Source organism: Esox lucius, chromosome 11 (assembly GCF_011004845.1).
Source record: "Esox lucius isolate fEsoLuc1 chromosome 11, fEsoLuc1.pri, whole genome shotgun sequence".
In the NCBI taxonomy this organism is placed as follows: Eukaryota; Metazoa; Chordata; class Actinopteri; order Esociformes; family Esocidae; genus Esox; species Esox lucius.
The window spans coordinates 31,696,226-31,716,448 of NC_047579.1; the positions used below are offsets into that span (position 1 = coordinate 31,696,226).

Consider the following 20,223-nt stretch of genomic DNA (forward strand, 5'->3'; position numbering starts at 1 on the left):
TAGCCTGGTTTGACAGCATAGAGAGTGTCCAGTGGGGTGGACAAGGTGCGATCGAGTGTTAAGGAAGGGACTCACATTGACAATGCAGGAGTGGGTGGGTGTCTATGTGGATATGAAGGGGCTACTGTTGACAGTGATGACAAGAGACTGTTGGGAGTACCTTGGAAATCTACCTCAGAGAGCTCCAGAATGCTAGCGTTTGTGTGTGAGTGTGTGTGTGTTTCTGTGTGTCTCTGTATATTCATGTACTTGCCTATGTGCATGTGTGATTTTTAAAAAGCATTAGGAAACAATGATGACAATGACGATGATGGTGATGATGAAGACAACAGTTCCTACTTTACGGCATTCATCAACAAAGCAACCCCAAAGCAATTTTTCATTCATACAGTTTCCACAGTTATTGGCCCAGTTCTCATTCATAACTGTTTCCATGGCAACAGGCACCTTGGCTCATTGATAGAATCTCTGCATCACCGTGGTAACCAGGCTAAGGCAGGAGCTTGATTGATGTCTTTTTTCTTCTGTCTAATAGTCTTGCGTGTATTGCGACACACAAATGAGTGTGAACAACATACCCACACATATAAGTAAATGCATGCACAACACGCAGTCCCTCTCTCTCACACCCACACACACACACATACATACATACACTCCCATTCAAAAGTTTGGGGTCACAAAATGTTTTCCTTGATTTCAAAAGAAATCAATGTTGTCTATTAATGTAGACATTGTTAATGTTGTAAATGACTATTGTAGCTGGAAACAAATGGCTTTTAATGGAATATCTACATAGGCATACAGGGGCCCATTACCAGCAACCATCAATCCTGTGTTCTAATGGTACAGTGTATTTGCTAATGCAAGTTTATGATTTTAAAAGGCTAACTGATCATTAGAAAACCATTTTGCAGTTATGTCAGCACAGCGGAAAACTGTTAATTAAAGCAAAATAATATACAGTCTTCTTTAGACTAGTTGAGTATCTGGAGCATCAGAAATTGTGGGTTTCATTAGAGGCTCAAATGTCCAGAAAGAAAGAACATTCTTCTGATAGTCATCGGTCAATTCTTATTCTGAGAAATGAAAGCTATTCGTTGCAAGAAATTGACAAGAAACTAAAGATCTTGTACAACCCTGTGTACTACTCCCTTAACAGAACAGTGCAAACTGGCTCCAATCAGAATAGAAAGAGTGGGAGGCTCCTGTGCACAACTGAGCCAGAGGACAAATACAGTAGTGTCCTGTTTGAGAAACATATGCCTAACAGGTCCTCAACTGGAAACTTGATAAAATGTACCCGGAAAACATTAGTCTCAACATCAACATTAAAGAGGCATTCTAGACAGATTTGCAAAGAAAAAGTAATTTCTCAGACTGACCAATTAAAAGATTAAGATGGACAAAATTACACAGATACTGGACAGAGGAATATTAGAATAAAGTGTTGGGCAGACAAATCTATGTTTAATGTGTTCGGATCACAAAGAAGAACACTTGTCAGACAGACCAAATGACAAGATGCTGGAGGAGTGCTTGATGCCATCTGTCAAGAATGTGATGGTCTGGGGGTGCTTTGGTGGTAGTAAAGTGGGAGATTTGTATAGGATAAAAGGGATCTTACAAAAGGAATGCTATCACACCATATTGCAACGCCATGCAATACGCTGTGGACAGCGCTGGATTGGAGAGAATTTCCTCCTACAACAGGACAATGACCCAAAGCACAGCTCCAAACTATGCAATAACTATTTAAGGAAGAAGTAGTCAGCTGGTATTCAGTCTATAATGGAGTGGCCAGCACAGTCACTAAATCTCAGCCTTATTAAGCTGTTGTGGGAGTTGCTTGATGGTACATAAGAAGTGCCCATCAAGCCAATCCAACTTGTGGGAAGTGCTTCAAGAAGCATGTGGGGAAATCTCTTCAACCCATGCGTAAATGTAATATACGGCAATATATGCATGTAACTTATGTCTTCTAAGGGCATACAGTACAGTATTGGTTGTAAACATACATTTGGTTTGATTAATACATGTACAGTGGGGAGAACAAGTATTTGATAACCTGCAAAATCGGCAGTGTTTCCCACTTACAAAGCATGTAGAAGTCTGTCATTTTTATCATAGGGACTCTTCAACCATGAGTGACAGAATCTAAAACAAAAATCGAGAAGTAATTAATTAGCATTTTATTGCATAACATAAATATTTGTCAGAAAAGCACAACTTAATATTTGGTACAGAAACCTTTGTTTGCAATTACAGAGAACATATGTTTCCTGTAGTTCTTGACCAGGTTTGCACACACTGCAGCAAGGATTTTGACCCACTCCTCCATACAGACCTTCTCCAGATCCTTCAGGTTTCTGGGCTGTCGCTGGGCAATATGGACTTTCAGCTCCCTCCAAAGATTTTCTATTGGGTTCAGGTCTGGAGACTCCAGGACCTTGAGATGCTTCTTACGGAGCCACTCCAAAGTTGCCCTGGCTGTGTGTTTCAGGATGTTGTAATGCTGGAAGACCCAGCCACGACCCATCTTCAATGCTCTTACTGAGGGAAGGAGGTTGTTGGCCAAGATGTCGCGATACATGGCCCCATCCATCCTCCCCTCAATACGGAGCAGTCGTCCTGTCCCCTTTGCAGAAAAGCATCCCCAAAGAATGATGTTTCCACCTCCATGCTTCACGGTTGGGATGGTGTTCTTGGGGTTGTACTCATCCTTCTTCTTCCTCCAAACACAGCGAGTGGAGTTTAGACCAAAAAGCTATATTTGTGTCTCATCAAACCACATGACCTTCTCCCATTCCTCCTCTGGATCATCTAGATGGTCATTGGCAAACTTAAGACGTGCCTGGACATGCGCTGATTTGAGCAGGGGGACCTTGCGTGCGCTGCAGGATTTTAATCCATGACAATGTAGTGTGTTACTAATGGTTTTCTTTGAGACTGTGGTCCCAGCTCTCACCAAGCTGCTTGCCTATTGTCCTGTAGCGCATCCCAGCCTTGTGCAGGTCTACAATTTTATCCCTGATGTCCTTACACAGCTCTCTGGTCTTGGCCATTGTAATACATGTAATGAGTGGAGAACAGGAGGGTTTCTTAAAGAAAAACTAACCGGTCTGTGAGAGCCGGAATTCTTACTGATTTAAAAATCATTCCATGTGATATTCTGGATTTTTGTTTTAGATTCCGTCTTTCACAGTTGAAGTGTACCTATGATAAAAATGACATGCTTTGTAAGTAGGAAAACCTGCAAAATCGGAAGTGTATCAAATACTTGTTCTCCCCACTGTACATACAGCTCTGGAAAGAATTAATAGACCACTGAAAAATCCTTTTATCTGGTTTTACTATTCAGGTATGTGTTTGAGTATTCTATTCTATAAACTACTGACAACATTACTCCCAAATTCCAAATAAAAAAATTTTAATTTATTAGTTTCTATTTATTCATAGAAAATAACAACTTGTCAAAGTAACCAAAAAAATATGCATTGTTTTCAGACCTCAAATAATGCAAAGAAAACAAATTCACATTCATCTTTCAACAACAAAATACTAATGTTTTAACTGCGGAGGAGATCAGAAATGAATATTTGGTGGAATAACATTGATTTTCTATCACAGCTTTCATGTGTCTTGGCATGATCTCTACAAGTCTGTCACATTGCTGTTGGGTGACTTTATGCCACTCCTGGCACAAAAATTCAAGTAGCTCTGCTTTGTTTGATGGCTTGTGACCATCAATCTTCCTCTTGATCAAATTCCAGAGGTTTTCAATGGGGTTCAGGTCTGGAGGCTGGGCTGGCCATGACAGGGTCTTGATCTGGTGGTCCTCCATCCACACCTTGAGTGACCTGGCTGTGTGGCATGGAGCATAGTCCTGCTCCAAAACCAATTCTCAGAGTTGGGGAACATTGTCAGAGCATAACTTCCTTGTACTTGGCTTGATTCATGCGTCCTTCACAAAGACAAATCTGCCCGATTCCAAGCATCCCCAGATCATCACAATCCTCCACCAAATTTCACAGTGGGTACGAGACACTGTGGCTTGTAGGCCTCTCCAGGTGTCCGTCTAACCATGACCAGGTGTTGGGCAAAGCAAAAAATTTGACTCGTCAGAGAAAATGACCTTACTCTATTCCTCTACAGTCCAATCCTTATGGTCTTCTGCAAACTTCAGCCTGGCTCTTCTTTGCTTCTCAACGATGAAGGGCTTTTTTTCTAGCTTTGCACGACTTCAGCCCAGCCCCTAGGAGCCTGTTTCGAACCGTGCTCACTGTGCACTTCACCCCAGCTGCTGTTTGCCATTCTTTTTGTAGGTCACTTGATGTCATCCTAAGGTTGTAGAGTGATATTCCAATGAGTTGACGGTCATCTTGGTCAGCGGACAGTCGTTTTCACACTCTGCCAGTCTGTAGCTTTGTTGTCCCCAATGTCTGTTGCTTCTTATGAAATGCCGTCTTTGAAATTTTCAGGATGGAAGCAACCTGACGCTCACTGTATTCCACTGCCATTAATGCCGGAATGGAATCCTTCTTTTCCTCCCTCAAAGCTTTTTTTTTCAACTCTTTTGTCATGCTGAATTGTTATTTTTTAAATTCAAATTACCTTTGAGGTACTACTTGCACTGTTTTTGCCATCCAGCTGGTCCTATTGCAAGAGGATAGTGATGTATATACTTTTCCTTGTTAAATTAGATGTGGTTCAGGTAATCAGCACCTCATCAAGTAAAATGAGATGTGCCTGTGTTGGAATTTAACAGACACTGGAATGGAATGTCTGCCATGCATGTAGAGATGCTGATTTATGAAAAATTTGTCTCTTAATTTTTTCCAGAGCTGTATATGTATATAAATGTCAAAATATGTCAGATTGAAATATATAATTAATATATATGATAATGTAATTTAAAATATATGTTAAGTTTTTAATGTATATGGCCATATATCAGATTTCCGTAAGGGAGATTACTTCAACAAATTGACCACTAGAATGCCAAAGGGCTGCAAGGCTGCAATTGCTGTAAATGTAAAATTCTTTGACAAAAGCAAAGTGTGAAGGACACAATTATTATTTCTAACCTTATTAATGACTTCATTTCCTATTCATTTTGCTATATTTCCTATACACACCAAGTTTGTTTTCATGGAAAACAATGACATTTCTAAGTGACCCCAAACATTTGAATGGTAGTGCACACAAACATTTAAATGCAGCATATTCGCTCAGATTCAGATTCCAACATTTTAGTGCAAACACAATTATATGCACGCATGCACTCTAGTATCTAGGTCATATCAACTAGCTACCTATAAAAATCTTCAATTTCCACCCTGGCGAACATAGTCAAGCACACACACACACACACACACACACACACACACACACGTGTCCATGAATTCAAAGACACACACTCTCAAACCGTAAGCATTTGAGTGGCCTAGGGTGATCCAGCATTGTTAGCCACTACCTCCAGTTTACAGGTTCTGCTGCAGAATGGATTTGAATCCTGCTCCGTTTCAGAAATGCCAGCAGGTTGAGCATCAAACTATTTCAGATTGCAGTGGGCAATATGCTTTTTGTACCACATATTTAAAAATCGAATCACTGATATGTAACTTAAGCAAATCTTTTGTTAGTAATGTGTTGCTAATGTGGCACAGCTAAGGATTTCACCACCACAAAATGATTGCTCTCCTTGACATTGCACAACAACTTCCCTGATTCATGTAAAAATGACCAAATGCACTAACAAAGCTATTTCTCATGATTTACCTGACAACTGGCTATAAGTGTTGTGTCCATTTGCATGACCAAATTTGGATCATTTGGGCTCACCTAAACTGATAAATGGGTATCTTAACTTTTTGATCAGGGTTCAAAGCGTATTGACGAATTGTTACATCCCTTGTCATGCTCAACCATTTAATCTTTGGAGTTAATGGTTCAACATCTTTTTTTACCCATCCAACATTTTGAAGCATGAGAACACAGGTTATCGAAATTATATCGAAATAGCTACGACATGAAGTGAAATGAGTGGCCATTGAATTTCCAAAACCATTGAAGGGGTGGTGTTAGTGAGCCCTACAAAAACATTGAATCTGTACCATGGACAGACAGCTCCTCTTTATTCTACCATGGACAGACAGCTCCTCTTTATTCTACCATGGACAGACAGCTCCTCTTTATTCTACCATGGACAGACAGCTCCTCTTTACTCTACCATGGACAGACAGCTCCTCTTTACTCTACCATGGACAGACAGCTCCTCTTTATTCTACCATGGACAGACAGCTCCTCTTTACTCTAACATGGTCAGACAGCTCCTCTTTACTCTACCATGGACAGACAGCTCCTCTTTACTCTACCATGGACAGACAGCTCCTCTTTACTCTACCATGGACAGACAGCTCCTCTTTACTCTACCATGGACAGACAGCTCCTCTTTACTCTAACATGGTCAGACAGCTCCTCTTTACTCTACCATGGACAGACAGCTCCTCTTTACTCTACCATGGACAGACAGCTCCTCTTTATTCTACCATGGACAGACAGCTCCTCTTTACTCTACCATGGACAGACAGCTCCTCTTTACTCTACCATGGACAGACAGCTCCTCTTTACTCTACCATGGACAGACAGCTCCTCTTTACTCTACCATGGACAGACAGCTCCTCTTTACTCTACCATGGACAGACAGCTCCTCTGTACTCTACCATGGACAGACAGCTCCTCTTTATTCTACCATGGACAGACAGCTCCTCTTTACTCTACCATGGACAGACAGCTCCTCTGTACTCTACCATGATTCTGTTTGTCCGTGTATCTGTGTGAGGGTGTACATGCCAGAATTTGGGAGGGTGTACATGCAGAAACAGGTTGTTTTCACTGTAAATCTCCTTATTGTGTTTCTTGTATATATAGACGGTTGTAATCCATGCATGGGGATTACAGTGTACAGATATACACTGATCAGCCATAACATTATGACCACCAGCCAAATATTGTGTAGTTCCCACTTTTGCCGTCAAAACAGGGCCGACCTACCCAGGCATGGAGTCTACAAGAAGGTGTGCTGTGGTATCTGGCACCAAGAGATTAGCAGCAGATCCTTCAAATCCTGTAAGTTGTGAGGTGGATCTGCCATGGATCGGATTTGTTGGTCCAGCACATTGCACAGATGCTGAATCGGATTGAGATCTGGGGAATTTAGAGGCCAGTGCAACATCTTGAACTCTTCATCATGTTCCTCAAACCATTCCCCAACAATGTGTGCAGTGTGGCAGGGTACATTATCCTGCTGAAAAAGGCCACTACCATCAGGGAATACCATTGCCATGAAGGGGTGTACCTGGTCTGCAATAATGTTTATGTGGATGGCAGATGTCAAATGAATGTCCACATTAATGCCCGAACCCAGGGTTTCCCAGCAGAACAGTTTGTTTGCCCAGACAAAGGGTTTCCCAACAGGTTGTTGTGACACATTCCTCCCGTAACCACTATTCAAATGTTCTGTGACTTGTGCCAGAGTAGACCCTTTCAATTTCCATGCAGTTGCCCTCGAAATGGGCAGCTAAAACATTAGTCTCAAATTACCTCTACTATTATTGCTTCAACTCAGCTCAATTGGTTTTGGTGAAATTGATCAAAATCCCACATTATTTTTCAGAAGGAATGCATATTTACAAACTCTTTCGATACATGTGTTTTATGGTGTAACTGGGCAAAAACATATTTTGGATGGTTAAACACTTTTATATCTACTTGCCGGAGTAAACCAAAAGGTTACTTTGTTTCAAGCTACATTAAAGGAACAGTCCCCCCCCCCCCGTATAACGTGTGCGAAGTGTTTGTGTGGTCAATGTCTCTGGTCAATGTGGTATCAAAGCGTCAGGGCAGACGTTGGTAGAAAGGTCAGTAGTGTTTCATCTACAAAGAGTAAGGTGGGTAGAAGAAACCTCTGCCATTCAAAAGGTGCTAACTAAAGACTCCACCGCTGGGAGCCGAGAGCAGAGTGTGTGCGCATGTGTGTGTGTGTGCGCGCGCATGTGTGTCTGTCTATATGAGAGAGAGGAGAAAAGAACAATGAGAAGACAAAAGAGACAGAGACTTGAAAACACAGGAAGAGAAAAGGAGAGAGTGTTCCTGTGTCTCAAGGATGTACAGGGTGATTTGTCATCTGCATCAGTGACAAACAGGTAACCGCAGCCGCACACACTCTTCTATTGGACTGCTGGGCTCCTCCTCTTTCAGGTACCATCTCAGGAACTCGCTTCATCATTTCTCTCCTGTCCTGTTTCTTAAGCTCACCCCAGGCTATCCTCTGACTCTGTCCTGATCAGTTTGTTCCCTCTGTGAAGGAGTTATGTCTCCATCCTGTTCTGTACATCCCTCCCCTTCCCTGAAAAGACGCGTGCCTTTGTTTCTCATTCGCTCCTCTCACCTCCATCTACCGTAGAACACGCCTCCATATATCTTATTGAATATTTCTTAGAGAGATCCACCTCTTCCCGTTCTCTCCCTTAATCTCTCTCTCTCTCTCTCTACTCTTCTACTTCTTGCTAAGCGAGGCCCAAGGGATTGGAGAGACACAAAATCAGGATCACGTGGCTTTCATCCAGTCAAGCACTTTCATCGTCCCTCTCTATTTCACTGCCCCTCTCTCTTTTTCAGTCAGCCTGTGCTTATATCCCGATACAGGTTCTAATACCTCTTTATATTGCCATGCACGCAGTCTAATGCAGCGATATCACAGGAAACCATTTTGCAACCCTCATGTTACCTTCCCCGGTGTAAACATCAACTCTAAATGAGTTTGTGCTGACAGAGCAGTTGGACACTTTCAACTCATGCTGCAGATACACACGTGGTCAGGAGGCAGTGGTCACTGACCACCCTAGACTATGTTCTTGTTAGGGGGTTAGGGTTAGCCGCACCGATCGGTCTACTTCCCTGAGATCTGGATGTTCTCTGGGATATCATTATTTTTGTCTTTTTAGGGTTTACTGCCAGGGTACAAGACTGGGGCTACTGCAGGTCGATGCTCTGCTGTAGGACAAGTTCTGCGGTCATCTACGAGGAGCGGGTATTTAGCCTCTGAAATATGGAGGATATCGTGCCTGTGGCTGAGTAGTGACCTATTAATGTATCTAAATATTGAAGAGCACAGGGCTGAAGTTGCAGCCCTGGCAAAGGCGTGTCCATTGGCTCAGTGATTATTATCTTCTTTCCAATTCGGATACTGCACGTGTTGCCTGTTGAAATAATGAAATCACTATGTTTTACCCAATACCCCCTTTCAATACATTTTCGATCCTGTAGGCCAGTTTGAACTGGATTCAAATAAGGGAACTATTTACTGTATTTTGGTGGACTTGTTTGTCTATCTTTCATTTTGTTTCTAAAGGTGTAAAGTGAGATGAGCATGTTGAGCTTAAGGTTTTTTTGCAACTCATTCTGGTCATTGCCTGCAGCAAACTGAAATCAGTATCGACCAAAGGAAGAATTAGCTTTAGGAGTAACTAGAGTGATATATCTTCCAGAGCGCCAGTAACAATTAGAGTAGCAGATGAGTAGCAATGTGTTGGAACAAACCCAATTTGGCTTTTACACAAGACATTGTAAGTATATAGGAAGTTCAGAACTCATTTTGATAATACTACAGAAAACCTTTCCCAGGTTACTGTTCACACATACAGCTTGGTTGTTTGGGTCAACTTTGTCTCGAGTCTTAAATTGGGGTTATAAGTCCTTGGTTCCTGATGTCAGAATTGTATTCTCTCTCTCTGTCTTTCTTTCTCTCTCTCTCTCTCTCTGTCTCTCACTCTCACTCTCTCAGACTTAAGTAAGTTAGGACTGAGTACGTTTCATAGCCTAGCCTACGAAGTCATAGAGACAGACTGTCAGTTTGAATATAACATTCTAAATTACTAACTATACAGTACTGTAACACACACTTAAAGAGACAAATCTCTGTGGTAGTTCATTAGTGATGATGAATAAGCAGGCAAATGTAAACTTAACACACACACACACAGGCCTAACCATAACTTGAACAACCTAACATTTATGCCTTTACCTTGCCATACTATCTAACCATAACCCATCATTTCTAAACCTAAAACTAACTAAACACTGAAAAAAACATGTTGGGACAAATTCTTCTGGTTTTACTTTGCTAGGACTTCTGGTCCTGATTTACACAAACAACTACAACATAACCCAGGTCCTGATTCTCTAGCATTACCACATCCACACCCTTACACAACAACCAGTGTCCGAAACTAACTTTTTGTCACATCTGCCAAGGGGACTGGTAGATAAAAAAATCCACCAGCCAAGCATTTTTATACCTGACAAAATAATAAATTGCCTTTTTGTGCCACAAATACATTAATTTCAGTACATTTCATTGAGATAATAATGTATTATGTTGAATATAAAGGTTTTACTTCTGATGACAAATTAGTTGTTTCTGCTTATATCGTTAGCATACTGGCCACACACAGAACAAATCGTCACCACAGCCTCAGCATCATACTGTAGCCATCCTACATACTCTAGCCACCACAGCCTTTATCTCCAAACCTCCAATTCTCACAAAGCACTCTTTTTATGTGGTGCTACAAACATGTTTTTTTAATGTGTTGCAATAATGTCATCCCTTTACACCAGTATCTCTCCCTTGTCAATTTTCTCAACATTATTTGACAATACTTACTTAACATCATTCCTTAATAACCTACTCCCCCTCAATTCACCATTCTCTATAACTATTACTCCCAGATTTATAACACAAACCCTCTACAAAGCTAATGGACAAAAGCAAATTAACAACAATTATTTATTAGAAAGGTTCTCTACATTAGCTTAAGCTTAAATATGAAAATATCTAATGTTACCTGCATGACGCTAATCCATTGTAGCTATCGAGTTGTGACAGTTAGCTAGCTTGCTTCTTGCCTTGTCAGACAATGGCTGCCTTTTTTAAATCAATGTGACAGCCAATTACTGACAATTCAACACAAACACGAGCATGCACAGACACAGCCAGTTACTTTTCTCTGACCTCACACCTAGTTTGATACTCCGAACGTTGTTGCTCTGCTCTGATGCTCGTGCGATAGTAAATTACGCGCGATGGAAAATGCGCAAAGTAAAGTAAAATGCGCTAAGTTTTTTGGGGTAAAAAAAAATCGTATGTCATAAAAATATTCTGTCTTTCTATTCACAACTTAGCAGCGCCACTCAGCTGTTCTGATTACAGTAAGAGAGAAACATTGGCTACATTTACCCGCCAGTGTGGCGGGTAAACCTTCTAAGATTTCCTGGCCAAACATAACATCTACCCCTCATTTGGCGCTGGGCAGTTGTTAAATTCGGACCCCGATAACAACACATGCCTACGCACCAGCACTGGAATAATTAGATCGCACATCAAGCAATACATACCTGTACACTCCTGTACACTCCCAAACATACAAATACATAAATACATATGAGAAAAGGACAGATAGAGAACAAAAAGGAGATGGGGGAAGGGGAAGAAAATGAAGAACATAGAAAGAAAAAGGAGAGGATGAGAGAAAAGGAGAGGAGGGAGGAAGAAGCTGTAGGACAGAGGATGAAATAAGATTCTCTCCATCATTTGTTTTCCTACAACCATGAATTCCCCCCTCTCCCTTTCCCACCCCCCCTTCCCCCCTCTCCCCCCTCTCCCTGTCTCTCCCCTCTTCCCCTCCCTCCCTTTCCTTGTCTCCTCCTCTACCTGTCTCCCCACTCTCCCCCACCCTCCCTTTCCCTGTCTCCCCCATCCCTCTCCCCCCACCCCCCCCCCTCCCTCCCTGTGATAAGGTGACATTTGTTATCTTCCCCTCTCCCTTTCTCTCCCCTCTACCTCTCCCTGTCCATGATGAGGTGACATTTGTTCTCTCCCCTGGCTGCCCCTCCCTGTAGTGTTGCTGTGATCTTGACTCTGTGTGAGTACACTCATTGAGGTGGGAGAGCATAGACACACACACACACACATCAATATATACATCTTTCAGTCAATCATCCTTCCCTGATGCTTACAGACAATCACATGATCATTGGGTGGGAACTGTTTTCAAAGTGGCGCACAGAAGATTCTGCTTTGTTTGTTTCAGGGAATGTTTGTAACTTCTTGCGTTTGTGTGAATGTGTAGTTTCTCAGTGTTTGTTTCAGTGAATGTGTGTGCGTTCTACTTGTGTGCTGTTTCTGCTGGCCGTAGTGTACATGATGGTGGGTACTCCTGTTTGAATGTGTGTGTTTCTCAGTACTCACCCTGTGCATACTACTACGAAGTCCATGGCATTCCATCCGTTTCTTATGTAGGAGTTCTTATGGAAGGCAAATCCTAGAGCCAAGATCTTAATGCCTGACTCAAAACAGAAAATCCCTATGAAGTAGGGCTCTGTGTCATCCTGATGGAAGGAACGAGAGAAAGAGGGAAGGACGGCAAAAGTGTCACACAATTCTTTTCCTCAGTAAAAGATAAATGGACAATCTGCAGTTTAAAACCATCCGTTGAGGCTACAGTGTATATACATAGTTTTTTAGTGTTTAACAACTGACATGAGAACATTACATCCTTCAACATTCAAATGGCAAATACCTGAAAAACCTAAATGTACAAAAATGAACATATGCACCAAATGAAGACTGCTTTTTTAAAATAGGGAGATAAATGAAGACATGAGACAGTCAGAAGTAAGTCTTTGTAGTGCTGAGAGGTGGGGTGTGTTGGAGCAGGATCACTGAAGTGAACTCAACTGAATGGAATACCATTTCTCCCAGGGGGAAGGTCAGGTGTGGTATTCACACACTACATTGAACTGCAAGTACACACACACACACACCCAGACACACACACAGAAACATCAGTGTCCAGAAGTGAGTACACTTACAGTAAGTGGGAGAGAATTGGTATGTGTGTGTATGTGTGTGTGTGTGGTCACATGTGTATGGGATGTGTGCATACATTACTGTGTGTGTGTACTTGCATTCATACTTAGTGTGCATCTACAACTGATTTCATTTGTGCGTGTGTGTACATGGTAAGAGCAAGAGATGAATGAACGTGTGCGTGCGTCTACGGATGTGTGTCCAGTATACAGGAATAAAACTCACCAGGCGTTCGGATAAAGGAGTCTTGTCCCCATCGGGCAGGTGTTGCTCCAGAGCCAGCACGATACAGTTAGCAATGATGGTGGCCAGAATCATCCACTCAAATGGAGTGAGGCAGCAGTCAAGGAACAAACCAGGTAGGACAGGAAGTAGAACAAGACAGATGTGTTTTTTAAACATTAATATAGCATTGCTGTAACTGTGTTGACCTGCGTTAGGGCTTGATCACGCTCCAACTAGATGATAGTAGAAACCGACCACATGGGATTGGGATTAATAAAGGTGACAATTAAAAGAAGTCAACCAGGCTGTCATTTCCAACATGAGGCTAGTGAAGCAGAGTGGTCAGAACCAATCATGACCTAGCGACATCCTGTTTGTTTATGCATGTTTCTGTTATGAAGAACGTGTGCGGTCGACTCAATTCCCCATTTAATCCATTTAAACAATGCAGTTTTTAGAGACTTGTGGAAACAAAGTGTAAAGTCTAAAAAATGTAACACTATGTTTGAATATATCTACTTTTGGGAACATCCGACCCTTTTTCAGATCAGATGTTTTATAATTGATAAATCTTGCCTGGGTCCATCTCACTCCATAGTCTGACGTGTCAGATTTCCACATCCAGTGGACTACCTTTCTCAGAGTCCATCTGTGCTTCAACAGCACTTTAACATCAGAAAAAAACATCTGTGTGTTTATTGTACTTAATGTAGAGTAAAACACACACACATACACGTTTTATATATTACAGACAAGCGTATTTGTCTGCTCAGTTGAGGTTATTGTTACAGGGTGACAACAGAAACAAGTCACTGGTTAAGTATTAATTCCGACTGGTTAAGGTTATGGCTAATGTTTATGATAGTGATTTCATATCAAGGGGGCTAGTGGCTTACACTAGAGTTGGCTGTTGCTGAGGCTTGTTGATTACGTCCTAATGATGGACAGTGTTTCTGTTCTTTTGAGTAAATATGAAGGGCCAAACGTCTAAAAGTGAAGTCAAATTGTAGTGATCTCCCTGCACGCACAGACGCTCACATACTCACAGAGCTGTTCACTGATGCCTGGTGTAGCCTGTGGTGCAGTGTGTGTGCGTGTTGATGTGTGTGTGTGCTGATGTGTGTTGATGTGTGTGTAATGTACTGTTGTGCTGCAGGGCCCACTGTGAGTGGGTCAGTCAGACAGGCACCAGGCGTGACTTTAATGGGCCGACATAAGACACTTACACACACACACACACACACACACACACACACACAGACATGTACACCCACACACACACACACACACACACACACACAGCCTTCTGCATGTTAATACACACACACACACACACATACAGGCTTCTGCATGGTAATGCACACACATACACAGAGCCATCTCCATGTTAATGCATACATACACACACACACATATACACACCCTTCTGCATGTTAATGCCCCACACACACACACACACACACACACATGTTAATACACACACACCCCTCTGCAAGTAAAAACAAACTGACACACATAAGTTGACACACACAAACAGCCTTCTACAGGATAACACACGCAAACACATAAAAAGCCCGATGTATGTTATCACACACAGATGACACATATATGGCACCTATAAACATAATGTGTGGATAGACAAGTCTCACACACACATAAACACACACAAATAACTGTTATTTAAACACAGGTACACAAGCACCCACTGTTCACACACACACATACACACTCAGTGTATTCTAATGACCAGTCTGGGGATAAGCTGGGAGTATGATTCAGAGTGACATCAACGTTTGTCTACATATATACAGAAGTACTGAGGGCTAAGAGAGAGACAGAGAGAGACAGAGAGAGAGACAGAGAGAGTGTGAGAGACAGAATTGGAGAGAGAGAATGGGAGAGGCAGGGTGAGTGGGAGAGAGTGAGTATGGATGAGGGAGATGGAAAGAGAGAGCAGTAGAGAGAGTGTGAAGGTAAGCGACTAAAACAAGATATGAAGTCTGTAGAGGAGATAATCTTTGAAAACCAACAATCCCATGAATAAAAATAAATATACAGTTATGAATAATGTAACATTCTAGAAATGTCATGGCCCATTTGGTTTTGTTATAACATTTGAGTCACTCAGATTACGTAGTAAAAGAGCATAAGCATGGCAACATCTGTACAATTGCAGGAAATGAAATGTCTTATCCCCATGACAAAATGTTTTTGATTGCAGGAAACAGGCTTTAAATGTGTACATTTCTTTCTCTGGCCAATGGCCAATGTGTATAACTGCTTTAAAGGGGCATTATATAAAAGTGTTGCAGTGTAATTTAAGAAAAAAATACACTTGCAGTAATAGCAAAATTACAGTGTAATTTTTTAAAAATATACCCGTATACCTCACCAGTTAATCACCATCTAAATACACAAGAAATCACAAAGTGAGATGTGGAGGAGTCTATTAACCAATTGACACAGTACAAACTATTTTACACAAATAATAAACCAATACACACTCAATCCCATTACCCTCACAGTTATTCACAGACACATTTGTGCCGATATGCTGTAGGCTTTGCCTGGCCAGGCACACTGATATTGTGAGTACTAAATCTTGTGAGATCAGTGTTGCTCACTTCACTTAAAAATTAACCACATCCACAGGCTCCTGCACACACATATTTGCTATAGGTCTGGTACAGCAACCTGGAAGGGACCAACAAAGAGTATGGGACCTATTGAGTAAGAATTTGTCAGCCTTTAATTTTAGCAAATCAGATTTTGGCAACCTCTTTCTGCCCTTAACAAAATGTCAGAATTAAAAAATAACACGTGGAGCCATTTTCTTTTTTTGTGATGTCGTCATAGATACAAGGTGAAGCCGATCACCACAACCATTATAATAATATCAGAACACATGGCTTCAAGTGTGTTATTTCTTTCATGCACTGGGTTGCCATTATTTAAAAAAAAGCTTAAATGTTTCAACAATTCAAGCAGAACCACCAATGAGCTAGCCAATTGTTCCTGTTTGTTTTTAATAGTAAACAGCTGTCTGTGGTTATGAAAATAACACAAGGTAAATAAAAAAGAAGCTAGCCAGCTACAGCAATAAGTAAATTGTGTAGAATTTCAGCAACTTGGAAAGGATTAAGCGATTTATTTTGGCCACGACTGCCTCTGTTTGTTTAAGTAGAGATGATTGGTGCCTTAGTGATGACAATGGAAGAGAGGGAGGGTGCAGCTTTCTCATTTGAAACGCAAAAAGACGGTGCACCTTCTTTTGACCAATAGGAATTCAGCATTTAAGGAGCACTTTTGTCCACATCAAAAATAATTTCAGTTGAGTAATTTTAAGAACTTTTATTCCATTATAACTGCAGATATGTTATGGTATTATAGTGGAAACATTTTTAAAAATAGCACTTTAATATACAGCTCCGGAAAAAATTAAGCACTGCAAATTTTCGACTTTTTTGGAAAGTATAGAAAAAGGTGCAGTGGTCTCTTAATTTTTCCCAGAGCTGTACAGATGAATCTGAGAACAACCCTATTTGAAACACCCTGTCTGAAAAAAAAAATGTGAATGTAGCATGTTTACACAAAACTATTTTAATGGGTTCCTGGTCTCTATTGATGAATGAGTGGGGAATTACTTCTTATGGTCATTAACTACTACCCATTTGTTTGATGTGTCTGGACTGTGTGTCTGGGTATGTGTGTGCATGTGTGTGAGAGAGAGAGACAGACAGAGGGAAACTATGAGATTGACAAAGAGGGACTAAGAGAGAGAGAGACACTGAGAGTGAGACATTGAGAGATTGAGAGAGTTTGAGAGACAAAGAGAGAATGAGAGAGACTGAGTGAGACAGACAGAATGAGAGAAAGAAAGAGAAAGAGTGCAAGATGGACTGAAAGAGACAGTGTGAGACAACAACAGACAGACACTGAGAGAGAGTGAGAGACAGACTGAGAAAGAGTGCTAGGGAGTGAGACGGAGAGAGAGAGACAGATAGTGTGTGTGTCTTCCCCATTGTGTAGTGTCTCATGTTCCCAATTGGCACATTCTGTGCTGATGATGTGTAGCCCAGCCCACAAACACTCTGCATATGAATGTGGTCATTGCTCTGATCCAAGCAGACAAAAACCCTTCAATTATGAATCTCTCTTTCCTCCCTCCTCACAGGCCTATAAATAGGAAAATGACAGAGTTAAAAGACGACAGAGAGGAGGGAGAGAGAGGGGGGGGTGGGAGGGAACCGGTCTCTCTCGGTCTCTCCTGCTCTTTCTCATTTCCTCTAGTCCTATCTTCAGCTTTTTATCTTGCAACCTCTCTTTCTCTCTCCACGTTCTTCTCCCCCACTCCCCCACTTTTATAGTGTGAGGTAGGATGGGTGTGTGTGTGTGTGCAGTGTATTGGGGACAGTGGGAGGTCAGAGATAGTCCGGTTAGGCAAGGAGAGAGACAAAATTAGAAGAATCTGGTTCTAATCCTGGAGCTCACTACTGCCTGGCATAGCTCCACTGGCTTGTGACTTATATTATGTTAGCAAAACGGACTACTTGACAGAAACACCTGCAGAAATAGATACATATGAACATGCAGCTATGACACATTTTACAGGGACATTAATTTGTTTGCTGACAGACAGACAGGTAGAGTGGTTTGGAGGAAACCATTTGGTCAGCAAGAAACCCAACCCCACCAAGACACACACAGATCTTTAGTACAGTACACTGCCTCTCTTACAACACAGATCTTTAGTACAGTACACTGCCTCTCTTACAACACAGATCTTTAGTACAGTACACTGCCTCTCTTACAACACAGCTCTTTAGTACAGTACACTGCCTCTCTTACAACACAGATCTTTAGTACAGTACACTGCCTATCTTACAACACAGATCTTTAGTACAGTACACTGCCTCTCTTACAACACAGATCTTTAGTACAGTACACTGCCTCTCTTACAACACAGCTCTTTAGTACAGTACACTGCCTCTCTTACAACACAGATCTTTAGTACAGTACACTGCCTCTCTTACACACAGATCTTTAGTACAGTACACTGCCTCTCTTACAACACAGATCTTTAGTACAGTATACTGCCTCTCTTACAACACAGATCTTTAGTACAGTACACTACCTCTCTTACAACACAGCTCTTTAGTACAGTACACTGCCTCTCTTACAACACAGATCTTTAGTACAGTACACTGCCTCTCTTACAACACAGATCTTCAGTACAGTACACTGCCTCTCTTACAACCCACAACGTCATAAAGTCCCTCTACTTCAACATGCCTTTTCTCATTTCCTTCCTCGCGTTCTCTGCCTCGGTCTCCCTCTCTGCCGTTCTATCTCTATCTGTCTCTCCCTAAAATGTAAACAGATTTATTAGCATGCTAAACGTATTAATGTTGCCAGAGCAAATGACATTAAAAAAATACAAAAAATACATTTGAGTGTTAAGCTGTGTACAGCATGTAACAAACAGTTATGAGTAAGTGTGACATGGGGAAACCAATAGATGAGCGCTGGTTAGGTTAAAAAAAATGTAATGTTCCACTTGTTGCCCTATTCTCATGGCAACGGGTCACAAATCTTGCCACTGTGATTGCACATTGCGGTATTCCGCCTAACGGAATTTCATGATATCTAATTTGGTTTCAAATTCTTTGAGAGTCTGTTCAGGGCCGTGTCAAGCAATTCTGGGTCCAGGTAACGATGCACGGACGGTGGGCTGGGCGCACTCCTCTCTGAAGTTGCAGCTCTCATTTTCACTTCATTTGTTGTGCAGTGTGCACATTCTCACGTTCTGCCTCTGTCACTCCGTTTTCTTTCTCTCTGCTATTCTTCTTTCTCTGCCTCTGTCTCTCTGTGACATTCTCTTCTTTCTCTATCTGTGTCATTTTGCCTATGCTTGCCTCTTTCTTTCTTTCTGTCCTTCTCTTTTTCTTTCCCTCTGTCTCTCATTGAACCATTCTCTCTTTCTCAGGCCTGTATTTGTGTCACTCTCTATCTCTGTTCTCGTCCTTGTCATTCTCTTTCTTTGGACCCCACCCTTCCATACTCATACATCATGTGCTTCTGTCCACTACCCTTTGTTCTTATCGTTCTTTCTTTCTATCCCTCCACTGTTCGGATCCTCTAATGCCATCTCATCTCTAAACATCCTCTGCCTCTCTCACTTTTTCAGCTCATATTTATGTATATTCCTTGTACTCCTGTCATCCCTCTTTGGCGTACTCTATCCACTCTCTCTCCACTCTCTCTCCCTCCATTCCTGTCTCTCTCCATCAGCATCTCTCCCCGTCTCTCTGTCTGTCTCTCCTCCCTATCCACCTGGCTGAACCTGTGTCATCAATCATCTTCCTCTATCATGCCATGTTTCCATTCAGTACAGGAGATGCAGCATCAGCAGACCACAAAGAGGGGAACAAGAAAGATAATGTGCAGGACAAAAGAGAGGAAGGAAACAGGTAGCTTTCACAAAAACAACAAAAAAGTGGGAGAATGAAAGATAGCTTGAAAACGAGAAAAAGGAAATAAGTAAAGATCTGCATGAAGGGTAGGTGTGAAAGAAATGGTGGGATGCAGGGTAGGTGTGAAAGGATTGCAGTATTTCTCCTCAGCAGTGAGTGGGATCGGGGAAACTAGGTTACTGCACACAAACACACATACACCATAAACATGCATGAAATGCTGTACATGTGTCATGCAAACGAACATGCACACACACACCCACAGAAGAATGTTCTAGATGCAAATCAGAGCAGTCATCACCTCCCTGACCGATCACCCACATCCCTTCTGACCATGTAGTCTTGTATGTCCTTACAGCAACGTCATATGATGACCATGGTGTATTGGCTGTCCATACAGCATCATTGTATGATGGCCATGTTGTCTTGGCTTGTCCATACATCATCATTGTATGATGACCATGTTGTCTTGGCTGTCCATACAGCAACATCGTATGATGACCATGTTGACTTGGCTGTCCATACAGCAACATCACATAATGACCATGGTGTATTAACTGTCCATACAGCATCATTGTATGATGACCATGT

General features: G+C 41.7%; 1 protein-coding gene across 23 annotated transcripts in view; it reads right to left on the reverse strand.

Moving 5' to 3' along the window:
• The window catches only part of cacna1aa (calcium channel, voltage-dependent, P/Q type, alpha 1A subunit, a), a 127,841-nt gene that overhangs the window by 86,075 nt on the left and 21,543 nt on the right, over positions 1-20,223 (reverse strand). For all 23 annotated transcript variants that reach the window (XM_034295416.1, XM_034295428.1, XM_034295427.1 and 20 more), the window contains exons 2-3: positions 13,160-13,265; positions 12,314-12,453 (exon numbers count right to left, since the gene is read on the reverse strand). In XM_034295416.1, the coding sequence (XP_034151307.1) occupies positions 12,314-12,453; positions 13,160-13,265 (246 nt within the window). The remainder of the gene's footprint in view (positions 1-12,313; positions 12,454-13,159; positions 13,266-20,223) is intronic.